Source organism: Hyaena hyaena, unplaced genomic scaffold (genome assembly GCF_003009895.1).
Source record: "Hyaena hyaena isolate Hyena2069 unplaced genomic scaffold, ASM300989v1 scaffold_388, whole genome shotgun sequence".
Lineage (NCBI taxonomy): Eukaryota > Metazoa > Chordata > Mammalia > Carnivora > Hyaenidae > Hyaena > Hyaena hyaena.
The window spans coordinates 1,569,230-1,582,236 of NW_024081021.1; the positions used below are offsets into that span (position 1 = coordinate 1,569,230).

The 13,007-nt window shown below is 44.0% G+C and overlaps 1 protein-coding gene across 1 annotated transcript in view; it reads left to right on the plus strand.

Moving 5' to 3' along the window:
* TMEM178A (transmembrane protein 178A) overlaps positions 1–12,555 on the plus strand; it is a 51,302-nt gene extending 38,747 nt beyond the window's left edge. Inside the window, exons 3-4 of the mRNA XM_039251260.1 lie at positions 1,590–1,727; positions 11,567–12,555. Of these exons, the coding sequence (XP_039107191.1) occupies positions 1,590–1,727; positions 11,567–11,808 (380 nt within the window). The 3' untranslated portion in view covers positions 11,809–12,555. The remainder of the gene's footprint in view (positions 1–1,589; positions 1,728–11,566) is intronic.
* The last annotated feature ends 452 nt before the right edge of the window (positions 12,556–13,007 follow it).

The window sequence follows — 13,007 nt, forward strand, 5'->3', positions numbered from 1 at the left end:
AGATACTAATGACTGAACTATTATGACATCGCCCCTGCTCAGATGTGGATGTCTCCAAATGGCTTATACCCTTAACATTAAACTCAGCCCCTTTAAATTATCACGGTCCCTGGCTCTTGATCAGAGTGAGGTGCCTACACTTCCTCATCGAGGCAGCAGTGTTCTGCTTTCATTTAGATGCTCTGAGCTGGAAATGGGAAATCCCTTTGAAGATAAACATCATATGATATCACTCATATGTGGAATTTAAGAAACACAACAGATGAACATAGGGGAAGGGAAGGGAAAATAAGATAAAAAGAGAGAGGAGACAAACCATATGAGACTCTTAAATACAAAGAACAAACTGAGGGTTGCTGGAGCAGAGATGGGTGGGGGATGGGTTAAATGGGGGATGGACATTAAGGAGGGCACTCTTTGGGATGAGCACTGGGTGTTATACATAAGTGATGAATCATTAAATTCTTGTCCTGAAATCATTATTACACTATATGTTAACTAACTTGGATTTAAATAAAATGTAAAAATAAAATAAAATCATATAAAATTCAATTAAAGTTAAATAATCATAAAAAAAAAAGGAATGGTCCATGGGTCCTGGGGCAGCCGCAGATCTCTGCTTGGTATCTATTGTTTTGAGAAGGATCATAGGCTTTTAGCTAACAATTTTTAAAGTTAGATTTGTTCAAAAAAAAAAAAAAAGAAAGAAGGAAATAGAAGAAGTAAAATAGAGGGTGGGTAATCAGAGTGCTGCCTGAGGGTGGCAATCAGAGTGAAAATACGTCCAGGAGCAGGTAGTCAGTCCATCTCTTGGTTTTGCCTAGGAGGTGGGGGAGGGGCTGCGTTTTGGCCCAGGGATCATGATTGCCTTTGTGACGGACTATACCTGCCGGTTGTGTCCACGATGGACACTTGACCATGAGAACAGTCCCTCCTTAAGCCTGGGTAAACGGGTACTTGGGTTGTGGGGCCTATGTTTAAGAGGAGAGGGGTTTACGAGCAGATATCCCAAATGTGCACTTTGGGCCCCATTTCCGTCACCGCAATTGCCTTCACTTTCTCAAATGCTTTCTGAAAATAGGCGAGAGTAGATGTAAATGAAAAAAAAAATAATCGGCAACCATGGTGCTCAGGTAAAACCGTATTTCACTGCAGCACACATTGTGGGCTCTTTCTCCAAAGCCAAATCAAGTAGGGCCACCATAGTGGTGGTAAGCTACATTTCCATCGCTCTTTTCAGGGAAGTAAAGATATTTCTCATACCTACCTCACTGTCAGTACACTAAGTAACTTGCTATCCATTACCCAAGTTTACCCTGGCGTTGTCCTTTGGCCTAGTCTCCATGGGGTACAGACTTCTCCGTAGACTCAGAAGGTAGACTCCACCCTCTGGATTGGCTGGACCCCCTGTGTCCTCTTCTGGAATACCTGGGGAGAGACCTCCCTAAACCACCTCAGCCCCGCAGACCCTAAGACGGCCCGTGTCACCCACTAGTTTTGACAATGATGTATACAAAGCTCTTCGTTCTCTGGTTTTCAATAACTGCTGCTTCTGCTTTTCACTTGGAATGTTTGTGTTTCGAGACTAGACTTGAGAAGAATCACTGCCGGCTTCCTGGGCATGGCCGTAGCTGTCCTGCTCTGTGGCTGCATTGTGGCCACGGTCAGTTTCTTCTGGGAGGAGAGCTTGACCCAACACGTGGCTGGACTCCTTTTCCTCATGACAGGTATGCCCAACACCACAGCTACCTCTCCGGGCGGAAGTGAAGGCTGCTGTGCATGCGGCCAGCCTCGCACTGTTGATTGTGCTTTCACTTGTGAAAAGAGCAACCAGAGGTCATGTGGCTTTTACGGGGAATACACAATTTAAAGAAAACAACAATGTTAATAGTACAGGCCTGATTTCCCCACTGTGGCCCCTTAGAAGGTTGGATAGAAATGTCTTGGGTTTAATCTCTGTGTGAGCCAGCCCTGTATTTTCTGTCTCTGCTTCATACCATGTCCGTAGCCCCGGCCTGGTCTCCTGGCAAGCACTGCTCATTGTTTATCAGAGCCTGAATGGAGAGAAAGAGTGATCAGCACAACCAGCCCCTGGGTTGAAAGTCAATTCAAAGTACTCTTAGTGATGGTGCCTCTGGTGTCATCTATTTCCTTCCTTCCCTCCTTTTTTTTGAGAGAAGAAAGAGACAGCATGAGTGGGGGAGGGACAGAGAGAGAGAGAGAAAGAAAGAGAGAGAATCCCAAGCAGACTCCACACTATCAGCACAGAGCCAGATGTGGGCTCAAACCCACGAACCATGAGATCGTGATCTGAGCCAAGACCAAGAGTCGGACGCTTAACCGACTGAGCCACCCACGCATGGTGTCATTTTTACACACAAATCATTGATTTTTTTCACTCCACAGATATTTTTTGGGGACTTAACTATGCACCAGGCACTACTCTAGGTACTAGAGACACCATGAATAAGGCAGACGGAACTCTTCTCCATTTCTGTCACGGGGAAACAGAGACAGTAACTTGTGATAATGGTAAAAGCTGTGAGGAAAACAAAGAAGGTGGAATAGGGCCTCAGGGAACACCTGGCTGAGGTGATTTCCCAGCTAAATCATGAAAAACACCCCCCAGAGGTTGAGAGTGCTTTAGGGTAACTCATACCCTGACGCAGAGGTGGCTTGGTGTATCTTGAGCCACCAAAAGAAGACCAGTGTGGTTGGAGGGTAGGGAGAAAAAGTAAAGTATCTCTTGAGGTGGGAGATGCAGGCAGTGGCTTGGATTTCAATCTAAGGGTAATGGAAGCCACAGAAGGTTTTAAGCAGAAGAGGGACTTGATCTTAAAGCAGGGGATTGAAAAGGGGGTGGTGTGTGGAGACAGGACTGTGTCACTTTGATTAGCAAGTGAAGGATACCTTTGTCGAAAAAGAAGTCAGGAGCTGAGTTGACAGCTAACACTGAAGGTGGCTACGTGGGAGAAATCTTTCTTTCCTTCTCCTCTTTCACAAGAAAATTGATGTGTGTTAGTGATTAGTGAATGCCAAATTAACAGTCTCACACGTATACTCAGTATCAGGGCTAATATGACTCTGGATATGTCGCCATTTTGAACAAGCCTGTTTCCTATTTCTCTGGAGTTCAGTTTTTCAAATGACCACACGGGGTTTGCTAGCACTTCTCACTTAACAGCCACTCACTCAACGCCCACGTTAACTGGAGGCTGCGGCACCTGACACTACTGGCTGACACCATTTTCTGCCTACCTGTCTTTCAGGATTGACATGTTGGTGGCGCTTTGCTTTCTGGTGTGGCCAGCCAATCTGCAGCCTAAGTAACCCAAGCCACAGGCAGGGGCTCTTCCTTCCTGACCCCCATCAGCTCATTTCTCTCTCTGTGAGCAATATGGGTCATCGTCATAAACACTCTGACAGAACACGCCGACGTCACGTGGCCCCTGAGTAGTCTGAGCAGAAAACCAACTTAAGCTTTTCATATTTTGGCGACTACTCTAGGACTATAGCCCAGGGAGGCTAAAATTCTAGGTCCGGAGGTTTTGGAGGAAGATTTGAACTCAAGACTAGCCAGTGGGTACCTCATTTAAAACCCAAACTGCAGAACGAAGGAGTCAGGGCAGCAAAGAAGCAGAGAGGCCTGTCTGCCCAGAGGATGCCTTTAAGTCTCTGCTTAATGGTGATTAAAACTATCACCCATTTTCTTCCCTCCCATTATTGGCTGAGCCCCCGGTTTCCTGACTCTTGCCTCTGTATGCATCAAAGAACTGCAGATTCACCTCCCTTTCCGACCCTGGAAAGACTCCCGCTCACAACCCCTTGTCAGGAAAATGAGAGAAGCTATAATGAGAAAACCTTAGCGGTGGTTTTAAAGCACGCTTTAATGTGGGTAATGCGTAAATAATTTAGGATGCTCTTAGATATAAAACAATTGTTCGCAGTAAAATAAATCACAGGGCCATAAAAGCCAGGGCTAGTGAGACTTCCTGAGAAGGTCGCAGGCCGAACAGGTTTTAAATAAAGGAGGGTGGTTGTTGAGCACTGGGTAGGCATGGAGGGAGGCTGGCAGCCAAGTGTCCTGCAGCTCCGCTTTCCCTGCTCAGCCCTTCTTTCTCACCCGCACGTGGGCTCTAACTCCGAGCCAGATTGGCTCAGGCAGCCTCAGGATGTATCATCAAAAGCCCCTGTGCAAATGTATGTGTGTGGTTTTTTTTATGTTTTTGCTTTTATTTTTGAGAGAGGGAGACACAGAGTGTGAGCAAGGAAGGGACAGAGAGAGAGGGAGATATAGAATCCAAAGCAGGCTCCAGGCTCCGAGCTGTCAGCACAGAGCCTGACACGGGGCTCGAACTCAGAGGGTGAACTCATGACCTGAGCTGAAGTCGGGCGCTTAACTGACTAAGCCACCCAGGTGCCCCCACCCCTGTGCAATTGTTAAACAAAAAAACTAAGCAAGCAAAGCAATAGGCACAATCACAAAACCCCCACGACAACCAAAAAAAAAAAAAAAAAAATATCCCAGACTTAGAAACTTGAAGTTCGATGATGAGTCCTGAAGGACCAACAGACACAACATGACATCATTCAGCTTTCTTTGCTTTCGGTTGGCCAAACATTTTTGGAATAAGGAGAAAATCCTCTTGTAGATCCTACAAGAAAAATGAGGTGGTTTAAATATTCTCCTTATTCTGGACCAAATTTTGCCTATGGGTTTGCCTCATTAAAAAAAAAAAAAACAAAAGCTCTTCGTAATCATGATCACACGTGAAGTATTTAGTCTTCCGGGCTTCCATTTAACATCCTCCCGTCAGCTTTCCCCATGCTGTTCTGCTGTTTTCCTACTCCGTGGTTTTCAGTAGTATTCCATAGCCACATGCTTTTCCGGGGAGTGGCTATGCTGTGTTGTGTTCATCTGTTCCCTTCCTTGTAGGGTTTAGAGAGGTTTCTTTCATTTTTGCTATTTCAAATGGTGCCTTTGTGTTTCCTTTGTAAATACCGGGGTCGCTACATTAGTCCATTGCACGCGATAAATTAGCTGGAGGATGCTCGCATGTAGTAGCAGCAGAAGGGAGCAACTAAGGGTTAAAAGAATTGATTTTAATTAAGCAGAAGTGTCTTCAACAGCCCTTGTCAGCATCCCTCCCACAGATTTCTGATGCTAAACTTAGCCCCTTCTAATGTGCTGGCACCTTCATTCTCCACCTGAACTTATTAGCCAAACCTTCAATGGGGAGCATCAGTGATGTGACGGTTGGAGACGTTAAAATGGAAACTTTGGAACAGTCTTCCTCCTCCTGCCTTATTGCATGCAGACAGCTCTTGATGACCCACATGTGGAGCAGCAGTGCTGCTGACTTCACACTTCACACTGGGAGCCACGCTCTGGCCCCTTTCCTCTCCCCTGGCGCCTCTCCAGGGGCCTTCCAGCAGGACCCGGGGTACGCTTCACATCTCCCAGAGCCTCCAAATATAGCCCTTTGACTTCATGGCCTCTGAGGTCTCTCTCTCTCTCTCTCTCTCTCTCTCTCTCACACACACACACACACACACACACACACACACACGATCAAAGAGGCACACGTGGGGGACCAAGGGAATAAGACCTCTTCCACTTCCTCTTCTGCTCTCGGGGTGCTGTGAAAGCATATTCCCATCAACATTCAATGCTTCATCGCCGTGGCGATGTAATCGTGATCCTTATCGTTTCTGTTCTATACACAAATCTTTGAAAGGGTTAATTTATTCAAAGCAAACATTTAAAAATTTTTTAAATGTTTTATTTATTTCCAGGAGAGAGAGAGAGAGACAGCGTGAGCAGGGGAGGGTCAGAGAGAGAGGGAGTCACAGACTCTGAAACAGGCTCCAGGCTCCGAGCCGGCAGTCAGCAGAGAGCCCGACGCGGGGCTCGAACCCACGAACCGCGAGATCATGACCCAAGCGAAAGTCCGACGCTCAACCGACTAAGCCACCCAGGCGCCCCTCAAAGCAAACATTTTAAAATGTAGTGTTTAGGTTGCTGTTGCTTTTGTGTTATTACCTTTTAAAATATTGGGGAATCTCAAAAATTGGTTAAAGCGTGGGCGTTTCTTGCTGGGGGCCCCATTGCCCACTGGATCTGTTCCCTTCACGGGGCTGTCCAGTGAGTGTTGTGACAGCTGACAAAAGGAGACAGAGCCCAGGCTGCCCTGCAAACGTCAGGGACAGTCAACACCCACATTGTGTTATCCCTTCCTTTGCTTCGATGCATTAAAGAAAAAATAAAAAAGACTTCACTGTAGTAGAGATATCAAATTATCTAGGTTATCCATTGATTATGACCTAAAGGTCCATAGGGACTTAGTTGAAACATTTGAAGCCAGGTGTGTTTTGGATTTCAGGATTTTTAAGTTTCATTTTAGAAAGGTAAATATGGTGACTATATCTTATATTGTCTAACACTCCTCAGCAGGGTCTGAAATCAAATACATTAACATTTCTGCAGCAAAACATATGAATATTCACTCGAAGCAGGATCAATAAGGACTATAAATAGCCTCATGTCACATCAGGTCAGGGTTTGCATTAAACAAGATGGCTGCAGTCTTTCGGAAAAAGAGTGAATGTGTTTTGGATTTAATAATTGCAGATTGTGGACCTTCTATTTTATTTTTTTTTCAAAGTTTTGTCTGTTTCTGTTAGTCTTGCCTATTCATTTAGGAAAGACAATTTAGGAATGGCTTTTTGAGCAATCTGTGTGAAAAATAGCATGAGGCATTTTTGCTGGAAGAGCAAAGAGACCAGAATGATGGGCAGGCCATCTTTTGAAGGAGTGGGGAAAAAAAAATCAATGTTTATGCCTTGGGGTGTTGCGGTTGTGTTATTTATCAAGCAGGCTAACCAGGGTGAAGCAGCTCCACTCCTTTAGGACTGTTAAGCACATCAAAGGAGAATGGTCAGAAGAAGGGGCCTAGTTACCCTAATTACAACTTGCCAGCTGGCCACAGGCACCGTAAAGATTTCAGGGAAGGAAATTAGGTTGATGATCTGGACAGCTGCATAAATTTACTTCCATCCTGATCCCAAAAAGATCCCTTCCAACCCTATAATTCTGTGACATCCCAGTATCTTCTAATTAAAAATATTGGTAGAAAACTTTTTAATATTTTATAAGAAAAGTAGTTGCATGCAGGGCTTTTCAGCACCAGTAATTATTCACTGTTTTGAAGACGCTACTAGCAATCACCATCACCCAGGCTGGAACTCAAGAACCTCCTTCCCCAGGCACCACCAGCTGGGCTGAAGGCTGTCAGTGGTAGCTGAGGGGGACTCCTGGCTGGTCAGGGAGTGAGCAAAAGGGAAGGAAAGGCTAGGAGAAGAATGGAGGAGAGGTGACCTCTCTCCCCTTGTATCTTCAGGAAGGACCATTAGATTTTGAACTTTTGGAGTGCAGGGGTGGTACCTTATTTATCTTTTCATACTCCTGCCCCAGACCTTGCATTTACTGGATTGCTAACAATAACGGTGCAGCATTGTTTGCAATAACTTGCTCTATAGGTAAGTCCCCCGTGGGGTCATTTGGGACGAACTGGTCCTTAAATTGGTAGAACTCGATGCATTGTAGAACTCAGTTTCGTTCAGCAGGCTTTGTCGACTCCATGTGCTCGGCTCTGGTAGGCTCCGTGTGGAACTTACCAGAAGTCTCGGAGGTCTCTACCACCTTGCCCTGAGATGCACACTGGAAAGTGAAATGGGAAAAACACCCAGGAGTCCTGATCACAGCGACGGCAAACCAATCATGTCTGCGGCCAACAAGGACTCGTTAAACCCCCGCTAAGATAATCAGAACTGGATTAGGACATAGTAGATGCCTGATAACTAATCGCTGAATAACTGATTAAATAACCTTTAAAATAGTAAACTCTTGCTAAAACCTGTAAAAGGAATAGAAATGTACTTCACGCATTGACTACACGCACAGATGATGTTATGGATGTTATGGACTGAGTTGTAGCTCTCCCCAAATTCAGGTTTTTGAAGTTCTGACCCCCAGTACTTCACCATGTGACTGTATTTGGAGACGGGGTCTTTAAAGAGGTGATTAAGGTAAAATAAGGTCTATTAAGGTGGGCCCTCATCCTATAATATATGATCAACGCTCTTTCTTGGTGTCTTTGAAGTCAGAGTTTTTTTCCTTTTTAAAAGATCTTGAGTGGGTTAGGCCTCTTTTACAGTTTTTTGGGCAAGTTGGAAACCATGTTTTCCCTCCTGTCAGTACATTTCCTGGAAATAATCAGAGACAGGCCTTCCGATCCCACAGGAAGTAGCTGTGGCAGGGATCTATGTTCGAGCTCTCTGAAAGATGTGAGTCTAAAAAGAGGAACTCTTGCATATGCTATTTTTTTTTTTTTTTTTTTTGGTTAATCTTTGCTTTCCTCCTTCTCAGAACAATTTCAAAAGTATCTTGGAAGAATTAAAAATATCACCAAAGGGCAACCTGTGAGAGCGCCGGTGGGAAGGGGGAGGGTAGACCAGGGTATATTTGTGGGTTCACAGTAACCCTCCCCACCAACTTTAAGCAAAGCAAGTAAAGGCAGAAGAAACTAAGGCAGGTTTTCATCAAGATTTGACAAGTGCCCTCTTCTGAAAAGAACTTCCAAAAAGAACTTGAGAGATATAGATATTTCCCCATAAAATACATACAAGTAAGTAACACAAATAAGACAAAGAGGCAATTGGGTTTGCAAGGCAAGATGGATCTAAGGGTGAGATCAGTAGCAAAAAGCGTGACATGAGATCCCCAACTTTTGCTCATGGTGGGCCACTGATTAGCTCTAGGGAGTTTCAGCAACTTGACCAGAGAAAGAAATTTCTTTTTCTCTTTTAAAAATGTTTATTTATTTTTGAGGGAGATCACATGCACACACACAATTAGGGGAAGGACAGAGAGAGACAGAGAGAGAGAGAGAAGGAGACAGGATCCTAAGCTGGCTCTGTGCTGACAGCAGAGAGCCTGATGCAGGGCTTGAACTCACAAGCCGTGAGATCGTGACCTGAGCTGAAGTCAGACGCTTAACCGACTGAGCCACCCAGGCGCTCCAGAGAAAGGGATTTCTGTTAGGGACATCATTCACAGCCTCCGCGAGCTCCATGGACACAAGGCACAATCATTCATGACACCAAGGGCAGAGAAACTCATCCTTCTGGTTAAACCTTCAGGGTCGATTATTTCTTATAATCTGTTTCTATTCAGTGTAAACTGGTGGTGTTATACTAAAATTCATTTCACCGAAAGCAATTTTATGGAGTTGGCAGGGGAGAGGTGCTAATAAGATCAATGTTCAGCATGAAATCAACGGGAGCATATATAGTTATATACGCGGCATGCTTTTTTGGTGGTGGGGGGTGGGAAATGTTCTTGCTCCATGCCTTTATTTTGGAATAACAGAATCACGGAAATTTGACACTATCAGGGTCTGCAGTAACCAAGTCCCTCATTTCTTTTTCCTGGTTGAGGAAACAAAGACTCAGGTAATTTCAAGGTCACAGTGATTAGTAGTAGATCTGGGCACCAGAATACACATTTCCTGCATCTCAGCCCAATGCATTTGGACATCAAAGGATGCTTGAAAGAGTTTGAACTCAAGTTTTCAGAGGTCATTAGAACTACATTACTTGTAAAAAGCCTAGCTTTTAGGCATTCAGCTCTGTGCAGACAGCTGAATGCAGAATAGAGTTGTTTTTCCTACGAACGGGTCATTGTTGTATTATGATACTTTACCTGTTGATACTCCAGAGATCAGTTTTTTTCTAACTGCCTTATTGTTCTATGATCAGCATATCTTAGAAGGACCTTGTTATATAGAAACACTGTCTTTGTTTTGATGCCAGTGAAAGCATTCGTGTCCATGTAAAAGCATTTGCTCTTCGCAAAACTTGAAAAAAAAAGCAGAGGAGTGTTACTTTTTGACTGGCCCATTCCTTTATGAAAGAATTAGTTCCATCTGATCTCGGGGGACCTCAAAATGATATGTTGGCCATAATAATCTGGAGCAGGAAGTCAGAAGATAAGATTTTATCCTTTTTGGAAAGACAGAATCCCTTCAGAGTTTAAAAACAATTAGACAATGAGTAGGAAATATCAAATTATCTCAGATCAAGTGTCCTTTTAACTTGAAGCATGTCTTTTCGAAATGCACATTTACCAAAGGATTCAGGCAATGTACCCGTATATGATCTGAGTGCAGGCAGAATTCTGGCGCTTCACAATGGCATTAAGGTCATCTTTATTTTCTCCCAGTTGCTGCCTGCCCAGAGTTTGGTTTTCTGCTAGTGTTTCTGATCTCCAGAGCGCTATTAAAAAGGATGGAGGAGAATCTGTTACTTTCGGCCCTCTCTTTTGAGCCCTCAAACCTATGCCTCTGTTTCCTATGGAGATGCTCAGTGTATCCCCAATATATCCCCAACACAATTTTCCAGCAAATAGATGCAACCTCCATTGTACGCCGGGATAAACCAAAGTATGAAGCAGAGAGGCGGGGGGCTTGGAACAGAACTGGACATCCCAATAATACACTGGCGTTCACCTCTGTTTTCATTACCCATTGTCAGCGAGTGCCTCATTCCTCCCATCAAAGGGAGCACCCTTGACAATCCATTGTGGTGGAATAGAAGCATCTATATTCTTGGAACATCGCTTAAGTACTAAAAATACTGTGTTTGGGGGACTTTCTTTCTTTCTTTCTTTCTTTTTTATCAGAGTCTTGATTTTAGTTTTCTGGAAAGACAATTATACATACATGTGTTGGTACAAGAAAGTAAAGTTTGGGGTCTGTCCATTTTCTTATGTCACCCAAATTGCCTCCTATATTCTGAATGGTTGAAGTATAAGATCCCCTAACTCAGCGATTTTACATCAGTTCTAACATCCTGGATTTCATTTGTATCACTTAAAAGCTTTCATTCATTCATTGAAAAAACCCACAATGATTTGTTGAGGCCCTAGTATATACCACACTCTGTACCTTAAAACATAATTTGGCACTTGAAAAATTCATTTAAAACATTATTTACAGGGAACGTGATAAATCCTAACGATACCGGTAATTGAAGAAGAAAACAGACTGTGTGGTGCTTGCAACTGCATGAAAGTGTATCCCTTTTATTTCCTACAAGGGAAATGAAGACTCTTATATTAGGTGTGAGTGATCATAGTAAAGATCACTTCCTCAAAAATCATTAGAATTGTTATTTCATTGTTTTAAGAACAGAAACCAAAAATAAGTTCAAACACACATGCCCTCCAAGCAAGATAATTCTGAATAATTCAAGTTATCAGAGTTTTCTCCCGTGTTCTTTCCTCTCATACCTCCAATACGTAGCCTATGGCCTGGAGCATAAAGGTTTTGCCAGTGTTTGTTGAACGAATTCAGGCGAATTCAAGTGCAGGAATTACAGATCCTTCACGAATTTGGAGTGACCACCTCATCAGCTGACCTGATTTGCACAAAGGCCCGTGTGGCATTTGCCTTGTATCAGGCAACACTGTCACTGATCATTCCGTTCTCTTTTGCATTATTTATAGGGATATTTTGCACCATTTCCCTCTGCACCTATGCTGCCAGCATCTCCTATGATATGAACCGGCTCCCAAAGCTCATTTACAGCCTGCCTGACGATGTGGAACATGGCTACAGCTGGTCTATCTTTTGCGCCTGGTGCAGTTTAGGTTTTATTGTGGCAGCCGGAGGTCTCTGCATCGCTTATCCGTTTATTAGCCGGACCAAGATTGCACATCTGAAGTCCAGCAGGGACTCCACGGTATGACTGTCCACACCCAAGTTCCCTGCTCAGTGGCCCGTCCACAGTGCCAACGACTCCTGAGAGGAACAGGGTGGAATTCAAGTTGGGATCCCAAGCACAAAACGGTCTTTTACATTCCAAACTGTAGCCTGCCGGCCCTTCCTGGATGACTGATAGAAAATCATGTGAAACCTCCAGACCTTTCTACGGACAAGCCTACTGTGGATTCAAGTGCTTTAATGACTATTTATGCTTCGACTGTGAGAACTAGGGAGCGGTGCCATGGAACATTTCTCGGTTTAGAAAAAGGGGAAATTGCAATGGGAAAATTTGTATGGCTGCCATTTGTTTCAGAAAGTTTGTATATAACAATTACCTGAGAGTCGTTTCTATTTGCAAAGGGGTTCATAACAAAGCGAGTATAATTTTCTTGTCATTGTGCCACGCTTGTTAAATTTTAATGCAGTACCTTCAGAACTTGTCCTAACGTGGTCTTGTGTCAGCACCAAATATCTGTGCATTATTTGTGGATGTTCCTTGTCACGGGAAGACTCCTCTTCTGTTGCCTTATTTATTTATTTATTTATTTATTTTTAATGGAAGTCTCTTCTCTGTCTTCGTACTGGAATCCAAATCCCAAGAAAAACAGACCAACCGTGTAAGAGCTAATCCGTGACACTATGCAGTATCGTTCGATGTCTTACCTGTTGGTTAATCTCTGTCTCCTTCTGTTAACTGGATTTCTGCATTAAATGACTGCCCTCTTGTTAAGCTGGGTGTGTCTTCTTTCAGCCGTGGTAATGGGCCTCCTTAGCCAGGTGGACAGAGGGGAATTCTGTTGTTTTAGTAAGACTTTTCCTAAGGCTACCGAGTTGCTTCAGTTATCTTTTGTGCCAGCCGACACTTGCTATTGACAAAAGATGCCTTTTTCAAACTTATTCGAAAACCTTACCGTAGTATTATATATTTTTTCTCTCTCTTTCTTTAACCATCTGCTTGGTAGTCAGCCCATGCTAAGGAACCACAAAGGTCTCCTTTGTCTTTGGACCTACTAGGCCATCGGGTTTCAACCTTGGCTGCACATTAAGAATCACCTGGGGTCACCTGGGTGGCTCAGTCAGTTAAGCATCCAACTTCAGCTCAGGTCATGATCTCACAATCATGTGAGTTTGAGCCCCACGTCGGGCTCTGTGATGACAGCTCAGAGTCTGGAGCCGGCTTCA